At 43.8% G+C, this 18,627-nt stretch overlaps 1 protein-coding gene across 14 annotated transcripts in view; it reads left to right on the top strand.

Annotated features, from left to right (window-relative positions):
• Positions 1-7,224: 7,224 nt before the first annotated feature.
• LRRFIP1 (LRR binding FLII interacting protein 1) overlaps positions 7,225-18,627 on the top strand; it is a 175,752-nt gene continuing 164,349 nt past the window's right edge. For 4 of the 14 annotated variants that reach the window (XM_073553252.1, XM_073553250.1, XM_073553253.1 and 1 more), the window contains exon 1: positions 7,232-7,936. In XM_073553252.1, coding sequence (XP_073409353.1) covers positions 7,847-7,936 — 90 coding nt within the window. In that variant the 5' untranslated portion in view covers positions 7,232-7,846. Of the gene's footprint in view, positions 7,937-18,627 lie in introns of all 14 variants that reach the window. The other 10 variants (XM_073553257.1, XM_073553255.1, XM_073553258.1 and 7 more) reach the window with 5 other exon arrangements.

Below are 18,627 nucleotides of genomic sequence, written 5' to 3'. Positions count from 1 at the left end.
GGGGTTTATAAAAGTATGTTAATTGGGAGTATTTAGATTACGATTAGAAGAGGGAACTTGAGGGTAGCATCTATCAGTTGGAGTGTGACAGTCTCTCTGAAAGTGACCGAGTCGGCCACAGCGCCAACATTGCAGACGAGAATTGGCAGGGAGGGGCTGGGGAGTAAAGTTCCTAGTCATAGGATTAGGAGAGTAGGGAGCTGAAGTCTGAGGAGGGGCTAGAGTTTACTGTGTGGCTCGCAGCCACGCTGGGCACGATGGTGGGGGCTGCTGCTAGAGCAGGGGCTGTCAAAGCTGCCGCTGTTGATTTATTTTTCTGTTTCCTTGCTGCTGCAGAGCGGGTTAAATTCTTCTGAAAACTTTTTATTACTTTCAATGCATAATCCGGAGTGGAATTCTCAACGTGAGGTCTAACTGACATTATCACCTCTTGCAATTCGGGTTTAAGGCCGGACATCAAAACTGCCACAAAAAGATGTGTATGGGCTTTATTATACAGTGAGAATCCCAGATCTCTAAATACTACCATAGACGACCATAGAACTTCTCGGCAGTCTCCCCTTTTGCCTGTTTGATATCTGTGAGAGAGGTAGCTTGGTCCGCTAATCTATCTTGTGCCCAAACCTTTAAAGCATTGCAGAAATCAACACCACTCTCATAGGTTTCCCCATCCAGATTCACATTATACATTATGCCACCCTCAATAATTGGAAAATACCTCTCCCCAACTTTTACTCGAAGTATGTGTAATAGATCTCTTCGGGGAGTGGAATAAATCTCTCGATTTGCTGCCATTTGCCTGTAGAAAGCCATGGGGGAAGTCTCTGGATCGGGTAATTGATTGCAAAGGGTGTCTATTTGGGATGGGGTGAAGGGAGTATACTCATAACCACTAGCAATATTAGACATAGCGGGGACTGAGGCTGGCAGCGGATGATAGTAGGTACCGTCAGCATCTCCCGGTCTCCTTGTACAATTGTCATCTAGAAGGGAGACCTCTTCTTTCAAATCATTGTTAACTATTTGCCTGCCTGACCCATCAGTCTCGATATCAGTTTCTCCTTTAATCACTTCCTCAATTCTCACACCACAGTCACGTTCTTAAACCACAAAACATCCAGCCCTTGCCATAATAATAGACAATTTTTCCTTCTTCAGCATAGCAGTAATAGAAACAATCAGAATTCACTTTCTCTGTTCTTCCTAACACCTTCGTCACACAATTCATATGCCAAGCCACAAAATTCGTCTTTTCCTTCCACGGATTCTCTCATTTAGAGCTAAATATCCTTACTTCAGTTGTGCACAGTACTGGCGGCCATTACAGTCTGTTCCACAGGGTCAATAATCCCCCTCTGGGATTGCCCAAGATTCAACGCGGTACTCAGTGAAAGGAGGAGGGCGTCTCAGACTATCCCTCCGGACACCTCTGGTTACATATATCTATATGAGAACAAAGAGGAAATCCAGCAAGGACTCAGCAAACCAGGATTGGAGTAAAATAATACTTTTTTTTATTTCTTCAAAAAGGTTAAAAAGACGACCCACAAGAATCAGGAACCAGAGTGCATGGCAGAAATAAACGCAAATGGGACTACGCGTTTCGGCGACCTAATCCGCCTTCTTCACGGTCCAAACCACGGTCCAAACCAGGTATCTATCTATATATACCTGAGTTACGTATCCTACCCAGTATTCGATCACATCACCACGCCTGACTCTAACAGTGAATTCAGGATTTCAGGATATTTTGACTATAAAGACACAATCACAATCACTGGTCAATCCGGGGTGTCCGTCCCTTATGAGGAACGGTTCGAGCACTGGGCCCCCAACAGGACTGCACCTCTATATGATTCCACCCATGAATCACCGCACCATCAAGGACAAACCTCAGATCATCTTTGCAGCAACAGACACAGGAAAACCACACCAACGGTCAGTCTGAACAGTATAACTACCAACTTACCATGGTTGTTGTGGGGGATGATCAGTCCCAATTTTCCAGCAACTGAGTGCGCTCCGAGGGTCCTTTGTCTTGTTGTCCTCCGGGGGCAGAGGCGTCCCTGTTCGGGGGTCCACGTTGGGCGCCAAACTGTTGAGGGAGGGCTAAATTAACCCTTCACGGTTGATCCAGTGATTTCCAAATTAGTTCATAGGGCATTGCCAGCAACTGGGAATGACCACACGGAGACGGGGGTGTCTGTACGGGAGGATCAAGACAGATCACTAGTCCCCTTTATTTTAATCACTTCTTTTATAATCTTTTGCTTAATTATGCAAAGTTCTCAACTACCAATAGCATCATTTCACTTTATAAGCCAATAATATTGCAAGAAAACCGGAAACTGCATATATGTCCGTATCCGATCAGCATAGAAAGTAGTATAATGGCATATTCTTCAGAGTTCTACACCCCCGGTTCCCTTATCTTGCACCTGATGGGAACAGTCTGGTTTCATCCTAATTACAAAAATGTATCTTACAGCAACAAAAATGGAGAAACGAAACCTTCAGAGAAATGGAGAAATGAAACTTCAGCTCTGATTTTAGTTTTAACCCTTCACACCTCTGGCAACAAGACTGCTGGAAAGCCATTAAAGGTAAGTACCTGATGTAGCTGCTCAGACACTGTGAAGGTGGTGTATAGTTGTTATTAGAGTTTAAGGGGACTATTTTGAAGAATATGAGGTTTAACAAACTCTTGTTTTGTTTCTTTACTAATTCTTTCCATACGTGTTTATTCGTGATTTTGCAAACTTTAATCTGAATTTATAATGTGCACAGTCCATTAAAAGCAAGGAAAACCATTGCATGAACAGGTGTGTCCAAACGTTTGAATGGTAATGTATATATTGTGACAGGTTCACTGGCGATGTATGCAAGGGGAGATTTTAAAAAACACATCAACAAACTGGAGCAAGTTCAGAAAAGAGCAACCAGAATGGTGACCAGTCTGCAAACCCTGTCTTATGAGGAAAGGTTGCAGGATTTGGGATTGTTTAGTTTGCAAAAGAGAAGACTGAGAGGAGACTTAATAGCTGGCTACAAATATCTAAAGGGCTGTCACATTGTAGAAGGATCAACTTTATTCTCATTTGCACAAGGAAAGACTAGAAGCAATGGGATGAAACTGAATGGGAGGAGACACAGATTAGATATTAGAAAAAATTTTTTGACAGTTAGAGTTTTCAATGAATGGAACAAGCTGCCACGAGAAGTGGTGAGTTCTCCTTCAATGGAAGTCTTCAAACAGAGGCTGGACAGACATCTGACTGGGATGATTTAACGAATCCTGCTTTGAGCAGGGGGTTGGACCAGATGGCCCAGGAGGTCCCTTCCAACTCTACGATTCTATGATTCTATAAAGATTGCTATATTTTGTGATGTGAATTTCAGAAGATTCTCTCCAGCATGTTATGTGCTGAGGGGTTAATTGGCCATGACAAGGTTGGTTTTTTTGTGAGTGGCTGTAAGAGATGGGCAGGACAGCCCCTGACCATATCTCGTCCCCAAGGGTGTTGTTGGTGAAGTCAAATGTCCAGCTACTGTGTTTTTTTCTCAGTGTGTTTGGCGACAGGAAAGTCTTCAGTCGGTAGCTCCAGTGGGAGCTGAAGGTTATTGGATCCTGTGCAGATGAATCCCGCAAGCATATGGACTGCACTGGTTTAGGCCTAGTTTAAGAAACCATCAGAAGATTAACCTAAAAAGTGTTCCTGTGTCTACATCTGACAGCAGCTGAGTGAGTCAACCTATCACAATATACACAGATAGTATACAGACTGGCTCCAAATTTTATATATACATTTGGTGATAGTCAGATGAATCCCTGATGGTATTGCACGATAGATAAGTATTTGCCTGTATTTCTCAGCATTGAAGACACCAAAAATAAACAATATTGAGAACTGTACATGCAGTGGTCAGCCAAGAGACTCAGTACAGCAGATCAGATATTCATCATGCTTACTTCCCTTCAAAATTGGAAGATGTCCCGCACTGACTTCAGCTCAGATCCGGAAGCAACCAGTTGGACCCAACTATATTCACTACTGTTTGGGAAAGTCTGTCTACAAGTGGTTTTCATTGAAGAATTTCAGCCAAAAAAAACATACCTTCAACATCAAAACAAGGCCAGATGACTGGATTATGCAAATAAACCCACAAACTTGAGTGCAGAAAAAATGTCAGCAGGTGCTCTGGACTGATATGATCAGACAAAATGTGAAATATTTGGCTTTAACAAAAGGCCGTTTGTTTGCCAAAGGGCTGGAGAGCAGTGCAATAATGAAAGTCTGAAGATATCAGGGAAGCATGGTGGAGGCTCCTTGCAAGTTTGGGGGCTACATTTCAGCAAATAGGAGTTGGGGGTTTGGTCAAGATTAAAAATGTTCTCAATCCTGAGAAATACAGAGAGATAATACCAAGCTTCCCAACCGTCCCGGATCTAGCGGGACAGTCCCGATTTTGACTGCCTGCCCCGCTGTCTCGGGTGGGAGCTTATTTTTCCCGCAGTGCACTGAGCTGCCACACCTCCCCATGCAACGGCCACATTGATTTCTAGCCCTCCCAGAGAGACCCACCGCAGCCCCTCATTGATAAATCCCAGCAATGACGTCACAGGCTGCTCTGTGCGCACAGGACCTGTGAGGAGGTCACAGGAGGGGAGGAGTCAAGGGTCACATGATCAGGGGCCTCAGTGTATGCAGGACTCTGCTGTGCTGGTTGTCATGGTGCTGGATGGGGGGGAGTTTATATGTGGGGTCAGGAGGGTTTTACAGGGTGGATGTAGCAGAGCTGTGTGTGTACGAGGTGTACGGAGCGGAGCCGCGCGCGTATGAGGTGTGCGGAGCAGAGCTGCATACGAGGTGTGCGGAGCCGCGCACGTACGAGGTGTGCGGAGCAGAGCTGCGTGCGTACGGAGAGGAGCCACGTGTGTACGAGGTGTATGGAGTGGAGCCGTGTGTGTACGAGGTGTGTGGAACGGAGCCCTGTGTGTACGGGGGTATGGAGCAGAGCCGCTTGTTTACGAGATGTACAAAACGAAACCCTGTGTGTACAAAGTGTACAGAGCTGAGCCATGTGTGTACAGAGCGGAACAGAGCCGCATGTGTATGAGATTTACGGAGTGGAGTCATGTGTGTACTGAGTGGAGTTGTGTGTGTGCGAGGTGTACAGAGCGGAGCCGTGTGTGTACAAGGCATACAAAGCGGAACCGTATGTGTATGAGGTGTGCGGAGCTGTGCGTGTGCAAGGTGTATGGTGGGGAGCATTCATACCTCCCACCTGTCCCGGATCCAGCAGGACAGTCCCGATTTTGAGTCTGCCCTGCTGTCCCAGACAGGAGCTTACTTTTCCCGCAGACACAGGAGTTCACAGTGGAGCCCCGAGGAGCTCTTTAAGACTCGCACGTGACATTCCAACGGAAGTGATGTGCTGGAAGCTGACTGGAAATGAGGTAATTTCGGGAGGAGATTGTGACTGAACCATGGAGGCACTTCAGGGAATGCTTCAAATCCATCACCTTACCCTCCTCTGACAGCGTTGACAGCAGGATCGTTGGAATTGGGGATGCCGGCCATGCTCTAGTATCTTTATAGAATCTTTCTTTCGCTCTCTCTGTTCATTCTTTCCCTCGCTAATCTTTCTTTCTCTCTCTGTTTCTTTCTCTCTCTGTTCTTTCTTTCCCTCTCTAATCTTTTCTCTCTCTCTGCTCTTTCTTTCGCTCTCTGTTCTTTCTTTCTTCCCCTCTTTCTCTGTTCTTTCTTTCCCTTCTTTTCTCTGTTCTTTTTTTCTGTCCCCTCTTTTTTCTCTGTTCTCTCTTTTTTCTCTGTTCTTTCTCTCTTTGTTCTCTTTCTTTCCCTCTCTCTGTTGTCTTTTTTTTCTCTCTGTTCTTTCTTTCTCTCTGTTTTCTTTTTTCCCCTGTCTTTCTTTCTCTCTGTTCTTTCTTTCCCTCTCTCTCTGTTCTTTCTTTCCCTCTCTCTCTCTGTTCTTTCTTTTGCTCTGTTCTTTTTTCTTTCCCCTCTTTCTTTCTCTCTGTTCTTCCTTTCTCTCTCCTTTCTTTCTTTACTCTCTGTTTTCTTTTTTCTCTCTCTGTTCTTCCTTTCTCTCTGCTTTTTCTTTCTTGCCCTCTCTCTCTGTTCGTTCTCTCTCTGTTCTTTCTCTCTCTTTCCCCTTTCTTTATTTCTCTCTCTCTGTTTTCTTTTTTCTCTCTCTCTGTTCTTCCTTTCTCTCTGCTTTTTCTTTTTTCTCTCTCTGTTCTCTTTCCTCAGTACCAGTCAGTGTGCCCACAGTGCCAGCCACTGTGCCCATAATGCCAGCCACTGTGCCCTCAGTACCAGTCAGTGTGATTAGCAATGCTATATGGGAGCAGATGGGGGTGGACATGGGTGTGAATAGTTGTGAAATGGGTGTGGTGGGGGCATGGCCTAAAATTTGCCGCTTGGCCCTTCTTCAAAAGTTGTGAGGTATGTAATACATCTGAAAATGCCATCAAGAAGGTGTCTGATTGGCTCCACATCTATTCTGCAGCTGGACAACAAATACAAACATACAGCCAATGTTATTAAGAACTGTCTCCAGCAAAAACAAGAACAAAAAGAGACCTGGAAGTGATGATAACTACCCCTCAGAGCCCTGATTTCAGAATTTAGTATATCTGGGATTACATGAATGGATATAAAAATTTGTGCAATCCTACATCAATGGAGGATCTGTGATTAGGTCTCCCAGATGTTTGGAACAGCCTCCCTATTAAGATGTTTTACAAACTGTGTGCAAGTGACAAGTGTATCACGAAGAATTGATGCCGTTTTGAAAATAATGCATGGTCTCACCAAACATTGATTGGATTTAGATTTCTCTTTTGTAAAATAAACTAACACTTCTATTTTTTAAAACATTCTTACTTTGCAGCATTTTTTCCACACCTACCTATATATATATTATACATCATATTTTGATAAGATATGTAAACATTCTGTTAATATGTTGCATGTTCAACTGAGATCACGTGAGTTGGAATTTGGTTCCTAAACCAAGAGGACTGAACACCAAAGATCAAGGAGCTTCAAGGTCTTGGCACATATCCGTGTGGATACATACAGTGCATAAAAAAAGTAATGAATCAATGAGCGGCCCAATGGATAAAGTCAGATTGTGTGCATTCTGCATCAGTCCTCCCCCTGCACTGTCATTCATCCACTCCCTCTGATGTCAGCTGCAAAGCTTAGGGGGGAGAGGAGAGGGATGAGGAGGTGAGAGAAAGAGGAGGGTGAGAAAGGAGGGGAGTACCCTGCAGAAAGGAAGAACATCTGACCCATTTCCTTTTACAATCTCGAAACAGTAGCGTGAGGGGGATAATGTAACAAGAGTGGGTTTATATTTGGTGTAATTAGGAGACATGACAGGCAGGTATCTGCATATGGAGCTAAGCACACCCTAATCAGCAGGAGCAGGATCAGTGGAGGACACACTGAGACAAGGACAAGGGAGGCACAGGCACATGGATCCAGGCTGTAAGTACACTGTATGATGACACACGCATTGCTGTAAGTAGCAGTAATTCCATCAGGGCATACGCTGGGATTTCACATTCTAGGGAAAATTAAGCAAGATCCACTGACGCATACACAGCCTGCAGGTAAAACCATTAGAAGAAGATAGGAAAAATAGACATCAAAAGGTGGTGAGACTATTAGGGGGAGGCCAGCAGCCCCATCTGCAATGCCACCACTGCCATAGTGGACCGCTCTCTTGCTGAAGCTTCACCTGGAGGAGGCTGCATGTGGAATTTGGATTGATCCTTTCTACTTGTACAAACACTGATACCTCAAAAGAGAGAAAAATGGGTACCCAGGGCCCTGGAAGGAAAAGACACCCCAACAGAGAAAAACTGTCTGCCGAGGACCATGCTTTGAATCAGATAGCTCGAGAGGTGAGTGAAGGCTGTTATGGATAATTTTGAAGAGTGCAATGATTTAATAATGGTAAATGTATATATACTGGATTATGTTGTATAATGTATTTGTGTGATAATGATGATCTAGCCAATACAATGATTATAGTTACAGATGAGGTCCTCACCAATACAACTAATCCGTTACTATTACTGCTGAATACATTCTATTTAAAATTTGAGATTATGCTTGTGTAATGTATGGCATAGGGATATCAGAAACATGGGTGCTTCTTCTTGGCAAATATGAGGTTAAAAACCATATACAAGGCATAAGCGAGTCCCTGGAGAGATCTCTTTTCTTTCCCGTCACATATCCAAAGCCAGGGTCTCTCAGCTGTCGTGTCACCTGGTGCTGCTGTCAGGGACTGAGATGCCCTAAGCCTTCTGTCCCCAATAATAAAGCCAAGTTACCATTTGTTTCCTTATTGATTCCACAATCATGTCTAGTTTCAAAAATAGGGTGGGACAAAAGAAAGTCCAAGATCAGCTGTTACAAAGTTGCTTTAACCAGAGAAATGATCAAATAAAAAAATATATATATTACTGACAAAATTTTCTGAACCCTGATGGTTATGTGACTGATCTGGATCATAAATTATATATCTTCTAAAATATTATTCACTTATCCAGGAGCATTGCTCCAGGGCCACAACTTCTCCTTGCATGTCATGCACTATATATAAATATGTATTAATAGTTAGGCCGCGGATCAAAACTGTAATCTAGTGTAGAGACCTAGGTTTTATAGTCGGTCGCCCAAAGTCCTTCCTGCTGAGACATTGCCTAAAATAGCCTGCTCTGGAAAGCAGCTCTGGGTTAGGGCAGATGGCACATGAGCATCTCTCTATAAAGTCTGATCTGTATCATCAATCTGATTTAGTAGATCTGACAATGAACTAACTACAGCTGAGACTTATACCGCTGCTACAGCATGGAATTAAGATGATGATCTGATGCTATTCCTTCCTGCAGCAGGATTTTTGTGTGTCATTCTATTTTAGTTTTTCCCCTGGGTGATCATTTTCGGGTTGCTCTAGGTTGCACAGACATCCCTTACACATTATCCGGCACCGACTTGGTAAAATATATAACATGGATTCAATAAAACTACAATCGGGAAGAACTTAGTCCCATTTTCCTGTAATATTTCGAGTCCAGGGATATGTGGTATTTCCTGTCTCCAGTAATTCCAGTTTGTCATCTACCAGGATTATGCTAGATTACCATTTTTGGATACAACTGAGCTTATTCTTCTGGTGTACTGATGTAAATCTGTGTAACACTGACCCACATTCATCAATCAGTTTACGCTCGTTTCTAGAAAAAGTCACAAATTGGCCAACATAACGTTCGCATTCTTTGGATAAAAAGTTGCATATTGTAAAACTCCATTAGTTACATAAAGTTTAAAGTTATCACTTATCGATAGAATAGGGGATAACTTACTGATTGCTGGGGTTGAAGGACCACTGGGATGCACAGTAATCCAGAAAATGAGGGGCTACAGAACTCCCATCTGAATGGAGAGGAGGACAAGTATGCAACACTTGGCTCTATTCATTCTCTATGGGACTGCTGGAGATCACCGAGTACTGTATTCAATATTATGATCGAACGGGCTGGGATAAGGTGTTATCCGAGCATGCTCGGGAGCTAACCGAGTGTGTTCGCATGCTCAAAAAATATGTTTGAGTCCCTGTAGCTGTATGTCTCGTGGCTGTTAGTCTCTGCGTGCGTTGCAGCTGGCTATTTGTTAGGCTACCCCAGCATGTGTTGCGGCTGCCGAACAGCCACGAGACATGGAGCCATGGGGACTCAAACATATTTTTTGAGTACGCCGAAGTCACTCGGTTAGCACCCGAGCATGCTCGGATAACACCTTATCCCAGCACGTTCAATCATCACTAGTATTCAACTTTAAAATGGCGTACATGAACTTCACTATAAACATTAACAACGTAGGGTACTTAGTGTTTTCTGATCAAAGAGCGTAAAAGTCATCCAATCACGTCAAGGTCTACCTAAGTATGGATGGTCCCTCTCACTAATGTCCTGCCTCTCTATGTCCAAACCAGACCTCATCTGAATGGGGAAGTGAAAGAAAACCAGGCGTAGTTGCAAATAAAGCCATGTCTGGGAAGGATGTGCAAATAAGGATGCAAAGCCCTGGAGGGGCCACATCCCCCAATGTATACAAAAAAACATGGCCCAAATAATTCCAACTTAGGGCTTATTCAGATGTTAGAGATTTTTTTCACATGTAAAAAATTTGGAACGATTTTCATGAGTGATTTCGATCAGATTTTCATCAGTGATTGGTCAGTTTTTACCATCAGTTTCATCATGTATAATAGATGTTTTCTTATTTTTCTCCTATCAAACATGAAAAGTAAACAGCACAGAGATGGCATCAGAGTGCTACCCGATTTTTTCACAGACCCATAGACTTGCAATGGTGAGTTTATACCATGACTTGGATTTAGAAATCGGACATGCCTCCATGTTTTGGTGAGGACCACTTGGTCTGCAAAAATACAAAGATACGTGAAGAGGCATATAGACTGTGTAGTGCAGCGGGGTTGGTTCAGTGTGACAGAGAGTGACCACAGGAAAAGTTCACAGCAAACGTGTTTAATGTCTACACTCACACAGTGTACAGCACACGGTATCCTCCGGATCACAGCCGGGAAACAAAACAGTCCGTGGGAGTCCAGTTTCCGAGGGCGATTGCACCACCGTATCACGCTTCAGGGTGCCAGAAGTTCACTCTGCTGGCTCTGTGTTAACTCACACAGGCTGAGCTTCTGCAGAGCCGGCTGCTCCACAAGTTGCAAACTCCAATCTGACACACCCAAACCCTTGCTGCAGGTTTTTTTTTTTAAACTGGAAGACCCGGATTGGAGGCAACGGACTGACCCTCTCCCTTCCTGTAGTCCATTTCTAAAATAAAAGCCCATAATGGGTTTCCCTGAACAATGCCTTGGCCAAATTGCTTGACCAGGTTCATGCTTAATTTTAATTTGCCTTGCGACTCACAGGTGTCCTGCTGTGACCACAAGGCACTCCAGCAGGTCTAATAGGACTCCGTACGCATCCTGTGAGACACATAGTGACTCTCGCATATGATCTCCCTCACTGCCTCACAACTGTAACAGGTAAAAATGCTAGGAGTGAAAAACATGGATAGAAAACGTACAGGAAAAACTGAGGACTGAATGAGCCCTGTCTTGTTTGTTTAAGAGAAAAAAATGTAATGCATATAAATGTCAATGTGTGTGCAGTTATTTTATATGCCCATGTTTAGCTCATTTTGATATCCAAGAAGTATCATTTCTCCTTGCGGAGAATGACATGCTAAGCATGTCGAGGTGAGGAGACTTAAAGCCGCAATGCTCCTCTGGGAAATATGCTAATTATGCAAATTGTCTCTTCAGAGAGGAAGAGGACTAGAACTCTAGTGCCACCTATTGGAGGTAGCAATCCTAAAAGTCAATGTTGACCCTTTAACGAGCCTAGTTACATGACTTAGGATAAAAGCCAAACCAGAATCTCCATTTGCAGACACTGTGTTTCAGGGTACTGCCCCTCATCAGTGCAAAGTGGGAGATCTGGTTTGGCTGTGAAAAGCCAAACCAGATCTCCCACTTTGCACTGATGAGGGGCAGTACCCCGAAACACAGTGTCTGCAAATGGAGATTCTGGTTTGGCTTTTATCCTAAGTCATGTAACAAGGCTCGTTAAAGGGTCAACATTGACTTTTAGGATTGCTACCTCCAATAGGTGGCACTAGAGTTCTAGTCCTCTTCCTCTCTGAAGAGACAATTTGCATAATTAGCATATTTCCCAGAGGAGCATTGCGGCTTTAAGTCTCCTCACCTCGACATGCATAGCATGTCATTCTCCGCAAGGAGAAATGATACTTCTTGGATATCGGTCAGACGCCTCTCTCACAGCCAAACCAGATCTCCCACTTTGCACTGATGAGGGGCAGTACCCCGAAACACAGTGTCTGCAAATGGAGATTCTGGTTTGGCTTTTATCCTAAGTCATGTAACAAGGCTCGTTAAAGGGTCAACATTGACTTTTAGGATTGCTACCTCCAATAGGTGGCACTAGAGTTCTAGTCCTCTTCCTCTCTGAAGAGACAATTTGCATAATTAGCATATTTCCCAGAGGAGCATTGCGGCTTTAAGTCTCCTCACCTCGACATGCATAGCATGTCATTCTCCGCAAGGAGAAATGATACTTCTTGGATATCGGTCAGACGCCTCTCTCACAGCCAAACCAGATCTCCCACTTTGCACTGATGAGGGGCAGTACCCCGAAACACAGTGTCTGCAAATGGAGATTCTGGTTTGGCTTTTATCCTAAGTCATGTAACAAGGCTCGTTAAAGGGTCAACATTGACTTTTAGGATTGCTACCTCCAATAGGTGGCACTAGAGTTCTAGTCCTCTTCCTCTCTGAAGAGACAATTTGCATAATTAGCATATTTCCCAGAGGAGCATTGCGGCTTTAAGTCTCCTCACCTCGACATGCATAGCATGTCATTCTCCGCAAGGAGAAATGATACTTCTTGGATATCGGTCAGACGCCTCTCTCACAGCCAAACCAGATCTCCCACTTTGCACTGATGAGGGGCAGTACCCCGAAACACAGTGTCTGCAAATGGAGATTCTGGTTTGGCTTTTATCCTAAGTCATGTAACTAGGCTCGTTAAAGGGTCAACATTGACTTTTAGGATTGCTACCTCCAATAGGTGGCACTAGAGTTCTAGTCCTCTTCCTCTCTGAAGAGACAATTTGCATAATTAGCTCATTTTGCTAACACTGTATATGAAGTGTCCTATAGTTACTGTATCTAACCTACCTTATCTGTCAATATGATGTAGGCCCCCTTTCTTCACATACCACATTCGTTCTCGGACATTCCTATGTGGTTTAATCAATCGATTGGGTTGATAATAAGGGATGAAACTTGTTAGACTCTTTTTCAAAGCATCTACAGTGGGGCAAAAAAGTATTTAGTCAGTCAGCAATAGTGCAAGTTCCACCACTTAAAAAGATGAGAGGCGTCTGTAATTTACATCATAGGTAGACCTCAACTATGGGAGACAAACTGAGAAAAAAAAATCCAGAAAATCACATTGTCTGTTTTTTTTTCATTTTATTTGCATATTATGGTGGAAAATAAGTATTTGGTCAGAAACAAAATTTCATCTCAATACTTTGTGATATATCCTTTGTTGGCAATGACAGAGGTCAAACGTTTTCTGTAAGTCTTCACAAGGTTGCCACACACTGTTGTTGGTATGTTGGCCCATTCCTCCATGCAGATCTCCTCTAGAGCAGTGATGTTTTTGGCTTTTCGCTTGGCAACACGGACTTTCAACTCCCTCCAAAGGTTTTCTATAGGGTTGAGATCTGGAGACTGGCTAGGCCACTCCAGGACCTTGAAATGCTTCTTACGAAGCCACTCCTTCGTTGCCCTGGCGGTGTGCTTTGGATCATTGTCATGTTGAAAGACCCAGCCACGTTTCATATTCAATGCCCTTGCTGATGGAAGGAGGTTTGCACTCAAAATCTCATGATACATGGCCCCATTCATTCTTTCATGTACCCGGATCAGTCGTCCTCGCCCCTTTGCAGAGAAACAGCCCCAAAGCATGATGTTTCCACCACCATGCTTTACAGTAGGTATGGTGTTTGATGGATGCAACTCAGTATTCTTTTTCCTCCAAACACGACAAGTTGTGTTTCTACCAAACAGTTCCAGTTTGGTTTCATCAGACCATAGGACATTCTCCCAAAACTCCTCTGGATCATCCAAATGCTCTCTAGCAAACTTCAGACTGGCCCGGACATGTACAGGCTTAAGCAGTGGGACACGTCTGGCACTGCAGGATCTGAGTCCATGGTGGTGTAGTGTGTTACTTATGGTAGGCCTTGTTACATTGGTCCCAGCTCTCTGCAGTTCATTCACTAGGTCCCCCCGCGTGGTTCTGGGATTTTTGCTCACCGTTCTTGTGATCATTCTGACCCCACGGGTTGGGATTTTGCGTGGAGCACCAGATCGAGGGAGATTTTCAGTGGTCTTGTATGTCTTCCATTTTCTAATTATTGCTCCCACAGTTGATTTCTTCACTCCAAGCTGGTTGGCTATTGCAGATTCAGTCTTCCCAGCCTGGTGCAGGGCTACAATTTTGTTTCTGGTGTCCTTTGACAGCTCTTTGGTCTTCACCATAGTGGAGTTTGGAGTCAGACTGTTTGAGGGTGTGCACAGGTGTCTTTTTATACTGATAACAAGTTTAAACAGGTGCCATTACTACAGGTAATGAGTGGAGGAAAGAGGAGACTCTTAAAGAAGAAGTTACAGGTCTGTGAGAGCCAGAAATCTTGATTGCTTGTTTCTGACCAAATACTTATTTTCCACCATAATATGCAAATAAAATGAAAAAAAAACAGACAATGTGATTTTCTGGATTTTTTTTTCTCAGTTTGTCTCCCATAGTTGAGGTCTACCTATGATGTAAATTACAGACGCCTCTCATCTTTTTAAGTGGTGGAACTTGCACTATTGCTGACTGACTAAATACTTTTTTGCCCCACTGTATATTCATATAAAGCCTCATGCACACAAAACATCTGTGCCTAGAGAGACTGTACAGAGCTCTTGTGAATCCACACTACAAAGTCGGAAGCATGCCATGTGCCGCTACATGGTGCCTGTTGACAGTAATAATAATAATGAATAATTTTAGTTATATAGCGCCAACATATTCCGCAACACTTTCCAATTAAGTGGGGAAATGTACAAATGGTAAAGACAGTACAAAGTAACACATAATTCAACAACAGTTACAGAAGGAGTGATTTCCCTTCCCAGCTTACAATCTATAAGGAAATGGGGGGGGGCACAAAAGGTAGAATGTGCTGCCATGTACGGACCAGCCATCTTTATAGTAAATAATTGTTTTCATGTTAAGCTGCTTAATCCGTCCATCAGACAGGATACAGTTACGCTGTGTTATTGGGTGCATGAAGAATGCAGAGACAGATGAATAGACAGGAGCAGATTATGATTAACATTTAGGAGGGATCAGGGGAGAGTTAGGTTACTGAGATGAGGAGATAGGTTTGTCTAAACAGATGTGTTTTTAAAACATGCTTAATACATGGGGGTAGATGTTAGTTGGATCGTTTGAGGTAGTGCATTCCAGAAAACTGACGCTTCACAAGAGAAGCCTTAGGGCCCCGTCACACATAGCGACTCACCAGCGATCCCGATAACGATATGAACTTGTCAGGATCGCTGATGTGTCGCTACATGATCGCTGGTGAGCTGCCAAACAGGCAGATCTCAGCAGCAATCAGGACAGCGTCATGTGGGTAACAAGCGACGCACGTCACTTAGTTACCCGATGTGTACGTTAAGATACCAGCGCGCTGGTGCAGGGAGCTGGTAACCAAGGTAAACATCTGGTTTCTAAGCGCCGCGCGGCGCTTAGAAACCCGATGTTTACCTTGGTTACCAGCTCCCTGCACCAGCGCGCTGGTATCTAACGTACACATCGGGTTTCTAAGCGCCATGCGGCGCTTAGAAACCCGATGTTTACCTTGGTTACCAGGCTCCAGCTTGATGATCGCTGGTCTCCCGCCTGCCACACACAGCGATGCGTGCTGGCCAGCGGGAGACCAACGATCCAAAAAATGTCCAGGCCATTCGAGCACGATCAGCGATACCCAGCAGTGGGGCCGGTCGCTGATAGGTGTCACACACAGCGATCTCGCTGGTAAGAGCGCTGTTGCGTCACAAAACTTGTGACTCAGCAGCTATCTCGCTAGCGAGATCGCTGTGTGTGATGGGGGCTTTAGAGATAGAGGTACAAGGTTCAGATTATGCAGGATGTTAGTCTTAGATCAGTTCCAGAACGGAGGGCACGAGAATGATGATAGACTGAAATGAAAGTATAGGTAGGATAGTAGAGAGAGGAAACACAAGGAGTTCAGTTTTGGAGAGATTCAGTGTCAGATAGAGAGAGAATATGATGCTAGAGACAGCAGACAGACAATCCCTGATATTTTGTGTTAAAGTGAGGGTGATGTCAGGTGAAGAGGTGTATAGTTGGGTGTCATCAGTATAAGGATGGTACTGAAAACCAAATCTACTGATAGTTCTTCCAATAGGGACAGTATATAAGGAGAACAGGAGGGAACCTAGAACCGAGCATTGAGGAGCCCCAATAAAAAGGGAAAGATTACAGGAAGAGGAGCCAGCAAAAGATAGAGTGCAGAAGAGATCAAAGAAATAGGAGGAAAACCAGGAGAGAAAGGTGTCCTTGAGGCCGATAGAGCAGAGCATAGTGCGGAGGAACTGGTGATCCACAGTGTCAAATGCGGCAGAGAGATCCAGGAGGAACAGCAGGGAGCAGTGACCATTGGATTTTGCTGATAGTAGGTCATTAGAGACTTTATTAAGGGCAGTTTCAGTAGAGTGTAAAGAGTTGGAAACCAGATTGTAAGGCTATGTGCACACGTAGATTTTGGTCCTGCGGATTTTTCCGCGCGGATTTGGAAAAATCGCAGGTAAATTCTCAGGTCAAAAGACCTGCGGTTTACCTGCGGTTTAGCCCTGCGGTTTCACACCTCTACAATGGAGAAGGTGTGAAACCGCTGCGGAATCTGCACAAAGAATTGACATGCTGCGGATTTGAACCCGCAGCAAGTCCGCGCGGAAAAATCCGCAGCATGTGCACAGCGTTTTTCAGTTTACCATTGAAAACAATGGTACTGTACAACACAGCTACATCTGCTGCGGACCCGCAGAGCCTGAAACGCAGCAGAATCCGCAGCAGAATCCGCACCGTGTGCACATAGCCTAAATGTGTGAGAAGAGAGGTATCTGAGAAAGAGCGGATAAGATGGGAGTGGACCAAGCATTCCAGGAGTTTAGTAATGAAAGGAAGATTACAAAAAGGTCTATAGTTAGCAATGCAGGTCTGATCCATGGATGGCTTTTTAAGTAAAGGGGTTTTGATTACATGTTTGATTGAAGAGGGAAAGATACCCAAAGAAATAGGTTAAATATTTTAGTTAAGTGGGTAGTGAAAGCTGGGGAGAGGGACTGAAGGAAATGTGAGGGACCAGGGTCACTGTTGCAGGTTGTAGGGCGAGAAGAAGAGAGGAGTCTGGTCACTTTTTCTGTGACAGGCTTGAAGATGGAAAATGAAATGGAGGTGCAGGAAGGAAGGGGATAAAGGCTCTGAGGGGGATTGTGCAAAAATGTCTTGAAGGATACGATTGATTTTTTTGTAGGAAATACACATGTGATCAAAATTGTTGGTACTCCTCGTTTAATTACAGAAAAACCCATAATGGTGACAGAAATAACTTGAATCTGAAAAAAGCAATAATAAATCAAAAATCTATGAAAATGAACAAATGAAAGTCAGACATTGCTTTTCAACCATGCTTCCACTGAATTTCTTAAAAAATAAAACTCATGAAATAGGTCTGGACAGAAATGATGGTACCCTTATCTTAATATTTTGTTGCACAACCTTTTGAGGCAATCACTGCAATCAAGAAATTCCTGTAATTGTCAATAAGACTTCTGCACCTCTCGACAGGTATTTTGGCTCACTCCTCAAGAGCAAACTGCTCCAGTTGTCTCGTGTTTGAAGGTTGCTTTTTCCAAACGGCAAGTTTCAGCTCTTTCCAAAGATGCTCAATAGGATTTAGGTCAGGGCTCATAGAAGGCTACTACAGAATAGTCCAATGTTTTCCTCAGCCATTATTGGGTGTTTTTAGCTGTGTGTTTTGGGTCATTGTTTTGTTGCAAGACCCATGACCTGCGACTGAGATTAACCTTTCTGACACTGCGTAGCACATTTCTCTCTAGAATCCCTTGATAGCCTTGAGATTTCATTGTACCCTGCACAGATTCTAGACACCCTGTGCCAGATGCAGCAAAGCAGCTCCAGAACATAACAGAGACTCCTCCATGTTTCACAGTAGGGACAGTATTCTTTTCTTGATATGCTTCATTTTTCCATCTGTGTACATAGAGCTGATGTGCCTTGCAAAAAAGTTCCATTCTTGTCTCATCTGTCCATAGGACATTCTCCCAAAAGTTTTGTGGCTTGTCAAAATGTAGTTTGGCAAATTCCAGTCTGGCTTTTTTATGATTATTTTTCAACAATGGTGTCCTCCTCGGTAGTCTCCCATGAAGTCCACTTTGGCTCATAAAATGACGGATGGTGCGATCTGACACTGATGTTCCTTGAGCTTGAAGTTCACCTTTAATCTGTTTAGAAGTTTTTCTGGGGTCTTTTGTCAATTTTCCTCCTGCGGCCACGTCCAGGGAGGTTGGCTACAGTCCCATGGAGCTTAAATTTCTGAATAATATGTGCAACTGTAGTCACAGGAACATCAAGCTGCTTGGAGATGGTCTTATAACTTTTACTTTTAACATGTTTGTCTATAATTTTCTTTCTAATCTCCTGAGACAACTCTTTCCTTTGCTTCCTCTGGTCCAAGTTGAGTGTGATACACACCATGTCACCAAACAGCACAGTGATTATCTGTAGCCCTCTATACAGGCCCGCTCACTGATTCCAAGATTGCAGACACCTGTGATGCTAACTAGTGGACACACCTTGATTTAACA

This window comes from Dendrobates tinctorius, unplaced genomic scaffold (genome assembly GCF_039654945.1).
Source record: "Dendrobates tinctorius isolate UK_male_01 unplaced genomic scaffold, ASM3965494v1 ptg000199l, whole genome shotgun sequence".
Lineage (NCBI taxonomy): Eukaryota > Metazoa > Chordata > Amphibia > Anura > Dendrobatidae > Dendrobates > Dendrobates tinctorius.
The sequence above is the reverse complement of the archived record's forward strand: the minus strand, read 5'-3'. Positions and strand labels throughout refer to the sequence as shown.